The sequence below is a fragment of the Dipodomys ordii genome, unplaced genomic scaffold, assembly GCF_000151885.1.
Source record: "Dipodomys ordii isolate 6190 unplaced genomic scaffold, Dord_2.0 Scaffold118, whole genome shotgun sequence".
Taxonomy (NCBI): domain Eukaryota; kingdom Metazoa; phylum Chordata; class Mammalia; order Rodentia; family Heteromyidae; genus Dipodomys; species Dipodomys ordii.
Window position 1 is genome coordinate 415,111 of NW_012267334.1, and position 13,189 is coordinate 428,299.

Genomic DNA, 13,189 nt, shown 5'->3' on the forward strand with positions numbered 1-13,189 from the left:
CTTCGCTCGGTGGGCACCTGTGGGCTCCGAGGCCCGGCGGAGCCCGGGCCCAGGGCTGCCCCTGCCCCTGCCCCTGCCCCTGGCGGCCGCGCAGGGAGGCCGGGAGGAGGAGCAGCGGTAGAAGTCGGGCCGGCGGGTGGCTCCCATCCCAGCAGATCCCACGAGAGTGAGACGGGCCCATCTTGAGAAGCGTTTCCTGCCATTTTTGCAGAATCTCAGGCAGAGGCTCTGGAGCTGTCTGAGCAGAGTCGTAAGACCCGGGTCTTGTCCGAGACCTTCTAACTCAGAAACTGGTTGCATGAACACCAGCCCTTGAGAAGCTTTTCTTTGCTACGTCTCAGATGGAAAGCTGAGCCTGACTATCCAGTGAGCACATGTCTACTGCCCTGCCTAGTGAATACACTCTCTGGAACTTGTATGCTCTGCTTCGGTCCCACCCCCTCCCTCTACTTCACTGACAATGCCTCTGACTGGGCTTATTGCCACATGAAAGGCCTAGTGCCCCCTGTCGGGGTCGGTCCTGTGTGGATGGGTATAGAAGCCTGATACCTGCCACTCGTGGGCATGACTGACTTTTAACATTTCCTGCCTGCATTTTTGGCCCCATGCCCTGAGGCTGATGTGTCTTAGTCTGAAGAGGCATGTGGTTGGTTACCTTCTGCTTCACAAGATAAAGGAATCAGGTTCCTGGTTACAATGTTATTGTTCTTGTGAGTATCTTTTGAATGATTTTGAAATGTGTGGTTAATTTTCAGACCAAGTACACTCTGATAGATGAGCAAGACATCCCCCTGGTGGAGAGCTACTCCTTTGAGGTAAGGATCACTAGATCTTTCGTGTTTCTTTGATCTGTGCCCCCAGGAAGAGTCAAGAATGAGTTTCTGTCTCTGTTGGGGGAGCTGGAGACCTCACCTGGATGGAGCCAGCCAGGGTTGGCCTGGGATCCCTCAGGGCTGCCTTGTCCAGAAGCCAGGTATCAGCAGCCTGCCTGCCACTGCTCAGCAGGGCCTCTTGTAGCTGCCCAGCTCCATGCAGCCTCTGTGACTGTCTTCCTCATGTGCACCCTGGTTGCTGGCTCTGCTTGAAAACATACCAGAATGTCCGAGTTTGATTGGATGTCTGTTAAATCAAGTGAGCATAGTTCTGTAGCTGCAGCTGTTGTGAGGACTTTGCTCCTTCCTAGTGTTCCTCTAGGAGCTGTTTCTGCCACCCACTCCCCACTAAAGTAACCCTGATCAGCAGTGGTCATCCTGCCCTCTGCCTCCATCTCAGCACCTCACACTAACACGGCCAGTGCTTGGCCAGGAGTTTTTCTTCCTCCATGTATTGGTGTGTGTGTGTGTGTGTGTGTGTGTGTGTGTCTGTGTGTCTGTGTGTGTGTGTGTGTGTCTGTGTGTGTGTGTGTGTGTCTGTGTGTGTGTGTGGTACTGGGGATTGAACCCAGGACTGTGTGTGTGTGTGTGGTACTGGGGATTGAACCCAGGACTGTGTGTGTGTGTGTGTGTGTGTGTGTGTGTGGTACTGGGGATTGAACCCAGGACTGTGGGCCTGCTGGGCAGGTGGTCTACCACTTGAACCACTCCTGTCAGTTTTGTTGTTTTTGATCAGTCGTGGGGCTTAAACTCTGGGTCTGGGTGCTGTCCCTGATCTCTGCCACTTGAACCACAGGGCTATTTCAGATTTTCTGGTGGCTTATTGGAGATAAGAATCTCAGGGACTTTCCTGCCCAGGCTATCTTTGAACCGAGATCCTCAGATCTCAGCCTCCTGAGTAGCTAGGATTATGGGCGTGAACCACCTGTGTCCAGCCCCCACCATTTTTTAAATCAGTCTTGGAGCTTAAACTCAGGGCCTGGGTGCTGTCTCTGAGCTTTTTTACTCAAAGCTAGTACTCTACCACTTTGAGCCACAGTGCCACTTCTGTGTTTTCGGGTGGTTAATTGAAGATAGTCTCATGGACTTCCCTGCCTGGGCTGGCTTTGAACTGCAATTCTCAGATCTCAGCTCCCTGAAATGTTCCTGAGAATTGGAAGCTTTAGTTGATTGTGGGGCTTGAACTCGGCTTGGGTGCTGTTACTGAGCTCTTTTGTTCAAGGCTAGCATTCTATCACTTTAAGCAACAGCTCCATTTCTGGTTTTTGTCTGGTTAATTGGAAGTAAGAGTCTCACAGGGACCTTTCTGCCTGGACTGGCTTTGAACTGCTATCCTCAGATCTCAGCCCCTCCTGAGTAGTTAGGATTACAGATGTGAGCTACTGGCTCCCAGCTTGGAAGCTTTATTTTTTTTATTTTTTTGAATCAGTCATGGGTCTTGAACTCTGGGCCTGAGCCCTGTTCCTGAGCTCCACAGCTCAGTGCTAGCGCTCTATCACTTTGAGCTATAGCACCACTGCCAATTTTCTGGTGGTTAATTGGAGATAAGTGTCTTGTGGACTTTTCTACCCGGGCTGGCTTTGAACGGTGATCCTCAAATGTCAGTCTTCTGAGTATCTGGGATTATAGGTGTGAGCTGTTGGCATCGGCCTTGGAAGCTTTTTAACAGACTTTTTCTCTATTCTGTCTCAGGCTCGAATGGAAGTAGATGCTGATGGAAATGGTGCTAAGATATTTGCATATGCCTTCGACAAAAACCGAGGAAGGGGATCGGGTAGACTCCTCCATGAGCTGCTGTGGTGGGTTGTTGTTATTATTATGTTGTTGTTGTTGTTGCTGTTGTTATTGTTGTACAAAAGAGGTTATAATTCCAAAAGTCAGGATATGAATACATGCATCTTGATCAGTTAACCCTTCCATGTTCTTCCTAATTTTCACTTAGTGGGTATTTTTTAGCTGCCTTAGTTCTCATGTGGGGTCTCTGTGAGCTCTAGAGTGTGCAGGATGTTTGGAGGCAGGAGAGCTACCTGCCTAGTAGAGTCAGATTTGCCTTGTCATCCCTGGGTCTGAAAGCTGTTTGTTTGTTTGTTACTTTTTTATTTATTGTTGGTTGTGAGGCTTGAACTCTGGGCCTGGGCACTGTCCCTGAGCTCTTTAGCTCAAGGTAAGTGCTCTACCACTTAGGCCACAGAGCCATTTTGGGTTTTCTGGTGCCTGGTGGTTAATTAGAGGTAAGAGTCTTAATGGACTTTCCTGCCTGGGCTGGGTTTGAACTGCGATCCTCAGATCTGAGTAGCCTCCTGAGTAACTAGGGTTACAGGCGTGAGCCCCTGGCACCCGACTGAAAGTTTTTTTTTGTTGTTGTTGGTCACAGGACTTGAACCCAGGGCCTGGGTGCTGTCCTTGAGCTCTTTTGCTCAAGGCTAACACTTTACCACTTTGAGTCACAGTTCTACTTCCATGGGGGCTTTTCTGCTCCGGCTGGCTTGGAACTGTGATCCTCAGGTTTAAGTCTCCTGAGTAGTGAGGATGTCAGGTGTGAGCCACTGGTGCCTGGCTGAAAGTTATTTTTCTGTCCTTTACCACTAACCTAAAGGAATGACAAGTTTGCATATTGTACTTGAAATGCCTAGTGGATTCAGCTGGTATGGGGCTTCCTATGGAGGGAGGGGTTCTGCTGTCCGCTGAGCTCTTGCTGAGCTTGTTGAGATGCAGACTGACTCTGGGAACCATGGCTACTCAGTATGCAAGGTAGGGCTCTGAGGTACTGGAACTTGTCTTTAAGCTACTTGTCTTGGCAGTTTTGGGGTTTTATTCTTGCCTCTTTGAGACCTGCCCATAAATCCAGGGCTAGACTCATCAGTGTAGCTCAGCAGCCTTGCCTAGGTGTGCCCCCATCAGCAGAGTGAGGACCCAGGTTAGACTGTGTGGCTGGTATTTCTCTCTGGGTGTGGGTCAGAGGTGGCACTTGAGTGTTGTCTTTCCCTAGGGAGCGGCACAGGGGAGGCGTGGCTCCTGGGTTTCAAGTGGTGCATCTCAACTCAGTGACAGTGGACAATCGCCTGGACAACTTGGAGCTGGTACCATGGGGCTGGCGACCCAAAGCCGAAGAGACCTCCAGCAAACAGAGGTGGGTCTTCCTCTGCTAGTATCTCCTCCAGGTGCTTGGTGTCTGATAACTCTGACGGCTTTGGGACATGAGTTATTTTTCTCCAACGTGTGAGGCTTCTGTGTGTGGCTGCACGTGTGCACACACACCACACACACAGTCCTAGGGCTAGCTAGGACTCTGAGCCTTGTACGCTCCCATGGCTTTGTCACACTCGGCTGGCACTCTACCACTTGAACCATGCTCTAATTCTGGCTTTTTGTCGGTTAATTGGATATAAGAGTCTTACAGATTTGTCTGTTTGTCTGCCTGGGCTTGCTTCAGGAACTTTGATCCTTAGATTTCAGCCTCCTGAGTGGTAGGAGTGTCATGAGCCACCAGTGCCTGGCTGAATGGGAAGTTTTGATGATTGTATTTTGAGGGAGTTGATCTTGTGATACTTGGCTTTAGGAGCACTGTAGTGGATCTGATGGAGTGAAGCCAGCCTTGGACCTACTCCTTTATACACAGATGGGTCTCTATCTTGTTCTGCCTAACAATTTTCCTTGAAGTTTAAGGGAAGTAGGACATTTGTAGTTTAGCCTTTTGTCCTCTAGCATCCTGTGGTCCTGAAAACAGTGTTCTGTACAAGTGTTCTACTCTGGAGGTTATTACTTGCTCTCCACAGCATCAGCCCAGCTATGACCCTTATAGATGGCCCAGGAAGAGCCAAGGGACCAGTAGGAGAGTGTAGAACCAAATTGAGAGCAGTCTTTAGACATGAATTGTTGATGTGCTCATAGGGCTTCTTGGGTGACTATGTATCGTAAGTTCCTGGGTAGCATTGGCCACCCCATGGGATGTTAGTGGCTTTGGTGGGGTTGATGTTCAGAGAGTACGCAGACCTTTGCAGTTGCCTTTGGGTCATCCTGCTGTGGAGGAAGAGGTGGTGGGAGGGCTCAGCAGGCTGCAGTTGATGTTGTAAGGAGGTGGTTTCTAGGTCCTTAAAGGGCTTCCTTCATTCTGCCACTCTTAGCCTCTCATTGTCCTTTGCTCCACACACTTGCGTTTCCTTGTGGGCTTGCAAGGTGAAGGCAGCCTTGTGAAGGTCTGTGTCTTCTATCGATAATTTATTCCCTATTCTTGTGTGTAAGTGCATGGGCACGTACACATGCTGGTCCTGAGTGCTTAAATTTAGGATGTGGGCACTATCCCTGAGCTTTTTTGCTCACTACTAGTGCCACTTGAGTCACATCTTCACTTCCAGCTTTTTGGTGGTAATTGGAGATAAGAGTCTCACGGGTTTTTCTGCTCAGGCTAGCTTTGAATTGAGATCTTCAGATCTCAGCCTCCTGAGTAGCTAGGATTATAGCCCTGAGCCACCAGGAACTAGTTTGTTTCCTATCTGACGTCAGAATTTTGACCCTTCAGTTGCCTGTTCTTCAGTGAAACTTAGTAGAGTTTTATGCTTTGGGGGATTATGTTGGTTTGGACTTGGGGTTACAAGTAAAAGAAACTGATCTCAATTTGGCTGAAGCAAAAATAGTGCATTTATTGACTTTGACTAGAGTGGGGAAAACAAAGGAATATGTGGCTTCCTCTAATTCTGTGTGAGTGTGTGTGTGTGTGTATGAGAGAGAGGGGGGAGACAAGGGATCCTGGGGCTTGAACTTGGTTGGCCCGGGCACTGTCCTTCTGCTTCTTTTGTTGAAGGTTTGCACTCTACCACTTGAGCCACAGTACCACTTCCAGCTTTTTTTTTTTTTTTTTTTGGGTCTGGTCATGGGGCCTGAACTCTGGACCTGGGCGCTGTCCCTCAGCTCTTCAGCGCAAGGCTAGCGCTCTACCACTTGAGCCACAGCACCACTTCCGGCTTTTTTCTTTTTGCTTATGTGGTGCTGAGGAATTGAACCCAGGGCCTCAGGCATGCAAGGCATGCGCTCTACCACTGAGCCACCTTCCCAGCCCCCACTTCTAGCTTTTTAGTAGTTAATTGGAGCTAAAAGTCTCCAGATAGCTGGGTGCTGGTAGCTCAAACCTATAATACTAGTTACTCAAGAAGCTGAGATCTGAGGATCATGGTTCAAAGCCAGCCCCTACCATTTGCTTGAGCCATACTTCCACTTTTGGCTTTTTGCTGGTTAATTGGAGATGAGAGTCTCACAGAACTGTCTGCCCAGGCTTCCTTCAAACCAGTCTTGAGATTGAAGTTCTTAAGTGAAGCTAGGGTTACAGCTATGAGTCACTGGTGATTGGCTAGGTTTCTGGGCCTTGAACTCAGAGCCTGGGTGCCGTCCCTGAGTTTCTTTTGCTTAAGACTAAAGGTCTACCACTTGAGCCACAGCACAACGTCTGACTTTTTCTGAGTAGTTGATTGAAGATTAGTGTCATTGACTTTGCTGTCCCAGCTGGCTTTCAACAGCAGTCCTCAGATACCAGCCTCCTGAGTAGCTAGGATTACAGGCATGAGCCACCAGTGCCTGATAGTCCTTTCTTAACGTGTGTGTGTGTGTGTGTGTGTGTGTGTGTGTGTGTGTATTGAATATATACGTATGTATACGTATATGTATGTATTGCCTGTCCTGGGGCTTAAACCCAGGGCCTGGGCACTATTGTTGAGCCTTTATGCTCAAGGCTGGCACTCTACCACTTGAGTAGCTCCACTTCCTGCTCTTTTGTGTGTGTGTGGGGGGGGGTTAATTAGAGATAAGAGTCTCACAGACTTTCCTTCCTGGCTGGATTTGGACCATGATATTCACATCTCAGCCTTCTGAATAGTTAGGATTACAGATATGAGCCACTGGCACCAGGCTATTTTTGTATATTTTTTTGTACTGGTACTAGGTCTTGAACACAGCCTCTTTTTTTTGCTGGGGGGGGGTGGGGGGCGGGAGGGTTGGTTGTAGGGCTTGAACTCTGCCTGGGTGCTGTTTCTGAGCTCTTCAGCTCAAGGAGAGCACTCTACCACTCGAGCCATGGCGCCACTTCCAGTTTTCTGGTACTTAACTGGAGATAAGAGTTTTACGGACTTTCTTTGCCTGGGCTGGCTTTGAACCAAGATCCTCAGAGCTCAGCTTTCTGAATAGCTAGGATTACAGGCCTGAGCCTCGGCACCCAGCTAGGGCCTCATATTTTGCTCAGCTTTTTTGCTCATCACTGGTGCTCTAACACTTGACCAATGCTGTGGTCCAGCATTTTACTAATTAATTGTATTATTTATTTATTTATTTTGTCAGTCATGGGGCTTGAACTCTGGGCTTGAGTGCTGTCTCTGCACTCTTCAGCTGAAGGCAAAGCAGTCTACCGCTTGAGCCACAGAGCCACTTCCTTTACTGATTAATTGGACATAGAGTCTTGTAGACTTTTCTGCTAGAGTTGGCTTTGAGCTGGGTGCTCCAGGTCTCATCTTCTTTAGTAGCTAAGTTTTCAGGTAAGAGCCATTGGCACCTGGCTATATTTTGTTTTTGAGATAGGGTCTAGAATTACTGATCCTCCTGCCTTTGGCTCCAAAGAAACTGGGATTTGCAGGTTTGAACCCACTGTGCCTAACTCGGAATACCCTTTGTTGTCATGAGAAATTAGAAAACTGTCTCCTTTATAAAAGGGCACAGTTACAGACCACAGATTGAAACTGTCCCCTAGGGTCAGTGGACTGCTAGCCTGGTGGCCCTTTGTTAGGCTATTCCTCATAGCCTGTTGGGGATGAGCGCTGTTGGTTTTGTGCTTTGAGTCACCTTGGTGGAGGTGGGCTCCTGGTCGCCCAGGATCCGTTCATACGTGTGGATATTCTTGACTTGTTGGTATAGGGTCTGTCCACTTGGACTGATAGCTGGGAGCAGCAGTCAGGTCCACTCCTGAGTGGGCTGGAAGTCCTTGCTGGTCTGGGTTGTGTATCCTGGTTCTTGGCTGTGGCTTCCATGTCAGCTGGTTCTTTGTGGTGGGGTCACATTGCCTTTGGCTGGCTAGGACTAGACACTGGCTTCTCCCAGGCCTGAGTTTTCTGTTGTTCCCTGGAACTGATTAGTGGGACTAGGAGTACAGCTCAGCTATCCATGTGACTTCTTCTTTTTTTGTTTTTGTTTTTTGTTTTTGGTCGGTTGGAGGAGCTTGAACTATGGGCCCGGGCGCTGTCCCTCAGCTTTTCAGCTCAAATCAAGCACCTTGAGCCACAGAGCCACCCCTGGTTTTCTGGTGGTTTATTGGAGATAGAACCCTCATGTACTTTCCTGCCAGGGCTGGCTTTGAACTGCAATCCTCAGATCTCACCCTCCTGAGTAGCTAGGATTATAGATGTGAGCCACTGGCACCTGACTCCAGGTGGCTTCTGTACAAAGGTATCTTCCCACTTTAGAAGGATGCATCTGAATCTTGCCTGACTTGTAGGACCTCAGAGAAGGTCTTAACTTATAAAATAACCTCTCTGTTGGCTGCTGGTGGCTCACACTTGTAATCTAGCTACTTAGGAGGCTGAGACCCAGAGAATTTTAGTTCAAAGGTAGCCTGGTGAGCAAAGTCATCTCCAAAATAACCAGCAAAAAGCCAAGCTGGGAGTATGGTTCAAGTGGTAGAGCACCAACCAAGCAACTGAGCTGAGTGTGAGGCCTTGAGTTCAAATCCTGCTACTAGGAAAAACCCCATACATAGCATAGCAGCATGCATCTGTCTGCTTGCTCACCTTCCTTTGTAACCATGTGCCTGCACAGTCTGGCTTCTGTCAAGACCTGACTGTGAAACCTGCACACGTATGAGCAGCCAGGAGTCATTCTGGGGCCTTCTGCATGTGCAGGTCACATGCAGATTCAGTTGTTGGTGGAGTGTGCTGTGGCTTACGGAGAGGTTTCTGTAAGGATGCAGGACAAACACAACACCGAAGGAGAAGTAAGCTGACATGGTAATAGCAGGCACCTCCCAGGGTCAAGGGTAAGGTGGCAGGGCTTCCTGGCTTCACCCAGGGGCCATGTTTGCTTATGTACCTACGTTGGAGAGAGTAGTAGATAAGTGCTTATTTGTTAGAGGGTGCTAAATAGTTAATGTTATGTAGTGGTAAGTATACAGAGTGGGGATGGGCCAACAGAACTCAGAGTTGATGGAGTGAAAACATTTGGGCTGACCTGGGCAGGACACATGGGTCCCCGAGTTACAGCTTCCTCCCTTGTACCGACCTGATCGGGTTGGAACATAGAGGTTTCTGCTTTCTTTCAGAGAGCAAAGTTTGTACTGGCTTGCAATCCAGCAGCTGCCCACGGACCCCATAGAAGAGCAGTTCCCTGTCCTGAACGTGACGCGGTACTACAATGCCAATGGGGATGTGGTAGAGGAGGAGGAGAACTCCTGCACCTACTATGAGTGTCATTACCCTCCGTGCACAGTAATTGAGAAGCAGGTACCACGCATCGCAGCACGGCCTGGGCTCGTGGCCAGCTCTGCCCAGCAGCTCAGCCGCAGTGTGGAGTTCTACCCTACACTCCCCGAGGCATCCCCGGGTTCTCCTCAGGGTGGCTCTCCCTTTGCTGCTGTCCCTGTCCAAGAAGGGCCATGCACTCCAGCCATGGTGTCTGGATTTTTTCTTTTTGTGTGTCCATCATGGGGCCCTGGGCTCTTTCACTCTGCCACTTTGAGCCACAGTGCCACTTCTAGCATTTTCTGAGTAGTTTATTGGAGATAAGAGTCTCACAGACTTTCCTGCCTGGACTGGCTTTGAACCACGATTCTCAGGTCTTAGTGTAGCTAGGTTTACAGGCGTGAGCCGCTAGTGACTGGCATGCCTTGGTGGGGGAGGGTTGTTTTTATTTATGATGTTAGGATCTAACCCTGGGTCTTGTACATCTAGACCAGTGATCTGCCTCTTAGTTATACCCCCATCCTGCTGCATGGAGTTTTGCTGGGTCCTTCCAGATTCTGAAATGTAACTTCAGTCCCACACTCTGACCCAATCTGAAGGTGAGCCATGGTCTTCTGTGTTTCAGCTTCGGGAGTTCAACATCTGTGGGCGTTGCCAGGTGGCACGGTACTGTGGTTCCCAGTGCCAGCAGAAGGACTGGCCTGCCCACAAGAAGCACTGTCGAGAGAGGAAGCGTCCCTTCCAGCATGAGCTCGAGCCGGAGCGATGACTGGCAGGAGGGCCACTGCTGCCGCAGGGTTCTGACCCTCTGTGGGCACAGCAGAAGTCAGACTAGCAGTTGAACCTGGAGGTGCCAAAGAAGCTAGCGGCGGGCCCCCGAACAAACACCATGAGGCTCCCCAGGCACATGCCGTCTGTGGGGACAGCTCCCCTCAAGTGTTATCTCCAGCAGAGACAACGGGGAGGCTCCCCAGGACCTTTCTCATTATTTATATGTTAATATGTTTGTAAACTCATGTACAGTTTTTTTTGGGGGGAGGGAGAGGGGGTTTAGAAACTACAAATAGAATCATTTGCTGTAATGTTCAAATGGCAAACAGTCAGCCACACGTCTAGAAACTGTCATGTAGCCAAGCTTCTCTCCTGGGCATAGGAGCTCCAAGAAGCGGCCTGTACAGTTGTGTCTGAAAGGGCAGAGTAAAGGGGAGGAATCACCTTCTGAGTTGACCATTCTCTACTCTTCAAATCCTGCAGTTTAGGTTCAACCTTACTTTCAAGAATTTGTCACATAGGGCTGGGAAGTTGGCTCAGTGGTAGAGCGCTTGCCTTGCATGCCTGAGGCCCTGGGTTCGATTCCTCAGCACCACATAAGAAAAAAGCCGGAAGTGGCACTGTAGCTCAAGTGGTAGAGCGCTAGCCTTGAGCTGAAGAGCTGAGGGACAGCGCCCAGGCCCGGAGTTCAAGCCCCACGCCCAGACCCCCCCCCAACAAAAAAAAAAAAAAAGAATTTGTCACATAGTGCAGAGTGGCAGAAGGGTCCTGATTCCTGTTGGTGCCTAGGGTAGACATGCTGGGCTTTGTCCTACCAGAAATGCAACTGAGACTCAGATCATCCCATCTGACAGCTGATATGGTGAGGCTAGCCACAATTCTAGTGGCTGAGAGCTGCCCTGGACCCCTGCGTTGATAATTCATACCTTGCTTACACATGGAGTCTCTGGAAGCCAGCAGTGAGTGAGATTCTGCCCAGAGAATCAACAGGACATGCCAGACAGGACTGTGGGCTCCTCCAGTGGTCTGGGCAGGGTGCTGGGTCCCTTCCCTTTCCACTGCACAGGTGTGACCACCAAAACAAGATATCCCTTTCTCTTAGGAAGTGCAGGTGACTGAGGGCTGTTTTAAGATCTTGTCTATACAGAGTCACGTCAGGAAATGAGCCAGCTATGTGGGTTGGAATATTGTCTGACAGGAGGTCCATTTGGTCCTCCTAGCCCAGTCCTTTATTGGTCCTTAGATCCCTGCTATACTACCACCCTCCTCTTTTCCCCCCCAATCCTGGGGCTTGAACTCAGGGCTTGGGTACTGTCCCTGAGCTGCTTTTGCTCAGGGCTAGCACTCTACCACTTGAGCCACAGCGCCACTTCTGGCCTTTTCTGTGTATGTGGTAATGAACCAAACCCAGGGCCCCATGCGTGCTAGGCGAGCACTCTACCACTGGCAGGAGGGCCACTGCTGCCGCTCAGCTCTTCAGCTCAAGGCTAGTATTTTACCACTTGAGCCACAGTGCCACTACCGACTTTTTTCTTTCTGCTTATGTGGTGCTGGGGAATTGAACCCAGGGCCTCAGGCATGCAAGGCAAGCGCTCTACCACTGAGCCACCTTCCCAGCCCATACTAAGCCACTTTTCTGCGGGCCTTCCACTTTTTTTTGCCGGTCCTGGGGCTTGACCTCTGGGCTTGGGCTTTATCCCTGAGCCTTTTTTTTTTCTTTCAAGGCTAGTGCTTCACTACTTGAGCATCACTTCTGGCGTTTTGTGAGTAATTTATTAGGGAGATAAGAGTCTCATGGACTTTTCCTGCCTGGGCCGACTTCGAACTGTGATCCTCAGATCTCAGCCTTTTGAGTAGCTAGGATTACAGGCATGAGCCACCGGTGCCCAGCAACTGTCCCCCTTTACAGCTATCTTAGAACACAGTTCATTCAACCATAGGTTGAATGGCACCCAGATTTTGTCAGGGGAAGTTTGTGTGTGTATCCTAAGAGATGGTGGTTGCTACAGAGAGCCCTTTGGATCTACCAGTTTTGTTAAACCTCCTGTGTTCAAAGTCAAGTTGTGGTCAGGACTTGACGTAGGAAATCTTGTGTTGCATTTTGTATTTGTGGTAGTCTCCACGCAAAGAGCACGGAGTTATCCCTAGGTGTTCTTATTGGGATAAAGCACATGGTAGCAGGCCCTGTAATCTTTGCCCCTATTAGTGAATGGTCAAGTGGGCATGTCAGTCATATCCTTGACCAACAAGAGTTGTCTTATTTACTGTGTGTGTGTGTGTGTGGCTTCACAACCAGCCAGTAAGTATTGCACTGAGGAAGGTGATCAGATTTTAGGGTGCCTATTGGCTTCCTTTATCATGCTGTTCAAGTGAGACTGCTTTTAAAAGATGGTTTGCATCCGTATCCCTCTGTTTAGTTCTTGGTAAAAGAATCTAGGCAGCTGTATGTGAGAAGATGCTGAATATTCAAATGGCTCAGATACGCTGCTTGTTTTTGCCCCAAGTACTGCTTGAGTCTTCTTGCCAGTGGCAGTCAGGGGACTGAGGTTGGTTCCGAATGCTGTAGTGCTGTCTCCCTCTCCACAGCTGCCTCCTGCTGGTTCTGGGAAGTTTTTGGCAACAGCCTGCCTTCTATCCCATGCCGACACCCAGGTAGCAAGTGAGTTTTCTGCTTCAACCTAACTGCCTGGAGCCGCCTGAAATGAGGCTGTGGGGCTGTCTGAAGGTGCCCGAGGCCACAAGTCTCGGGTTGCTGATAGATGCTAGGACCTTTTCCACACCTCAGCCGTGTGTGTGTGTGTGTGTGTAAGATATTATACAGAGGGATTCCGCTTACATGAGTAAGGTAATGAGTACTGTTAGCTCCTGGGCTTGTAGGTCTGGCTTTCCATTTGTCACGGTCTAGCCTCTGGCCGTCCTATTTCCCTCCCCACTCATTTTATTGGTGTGGGTCTTGAACTCATGGCCTGGGCTGCTTTTTGCTCTAACAGGAGCCAAAGCTCCAATTCCCTAACCTCCCCCCCCCCACGCCCCCATCAAGGGGTTGGACGCGGCCTGCGCCCCGGTGCCCGTCCTCGGGCCTGCGCCCCGTCCCCCCGCCGGCACCGCCTCTTAAGC

General features: G+C 49.8%; 2 protein-coding genes across 2 annotated transcripts in view; both read left to right on the plus strand.

Annotated features, from left to right (window-relative positions):
* The first annotated feature begins 288 nt into the window (after positions 1–288).
* Zmynd19 (zinc finger, MYND-type containing 19) lies at positions 289–10,404 on the plus strand. The gene is made up of 6 exons (XM_013029393.1): positions 289–366; positions 756–815; positions 2,565–2,671; positions 3,862–4,002; positions 9,163–9,343; positions 9,927–10,404. The coding sequence occupies exons 3-6, from the start codon at positions 2,571–2,573 to the stop codon at positions 10,068–10,070; spliced, it is 567 nt and encodes a 188-aa protein (XP_012884847.1). The 5' UTR covers positions 289–366; positions 756–815; positions 2,565–2,570; the 3' UTR covers positions 10,071–10,404.
* A 2,504-nt stretch (positions 10,405–12,908) lies between these two features.
* The window catches only part of Dph7 (diphthamide biosynthesis 7), a 13,344-nt gene continuing 13,063 nt past the window's right edge, over positions 12,909–13,189 (plus strand). The window contains exon 1 of the mRNA XM_013029325.1: positions 12,909–12,917. Within this exon, the coding sequence (XP_012884779.1) occupies positions 12,909–12,917 (9 nt within the window). The remainder of the gene's footprint in view (positions 12,918–13,189) is intronic.

What these genes read in the sequence shown, in the direction of transcription:
- Zmynd19 (XM_013029393.1), top strand. Translation starts at nt 2,571, where the DNA reads ATGGAAGTAGATGCTGATGGAAATGGTGCTAAGATATTTGCATATGCC. An exon ending in CTCCTCCATGAGCTGCTGTG is followed by an intron (nt 2,672 to 3,861) that starts GTGGGTTGTTGT and finishes GTCTTTCCCTAG; the next exon opens with GGAGCGGCACAGGGGAGGCG. An exon ending in GAGACCTCCAGCAAACAGAG is followed by an intron (nt 4,003 to 9,162) that starts GTGGGTCTTCCT and finishes GCTTTCTTTCAG; the next exon opens with AGAGCAAAGTTTGTACTGGC.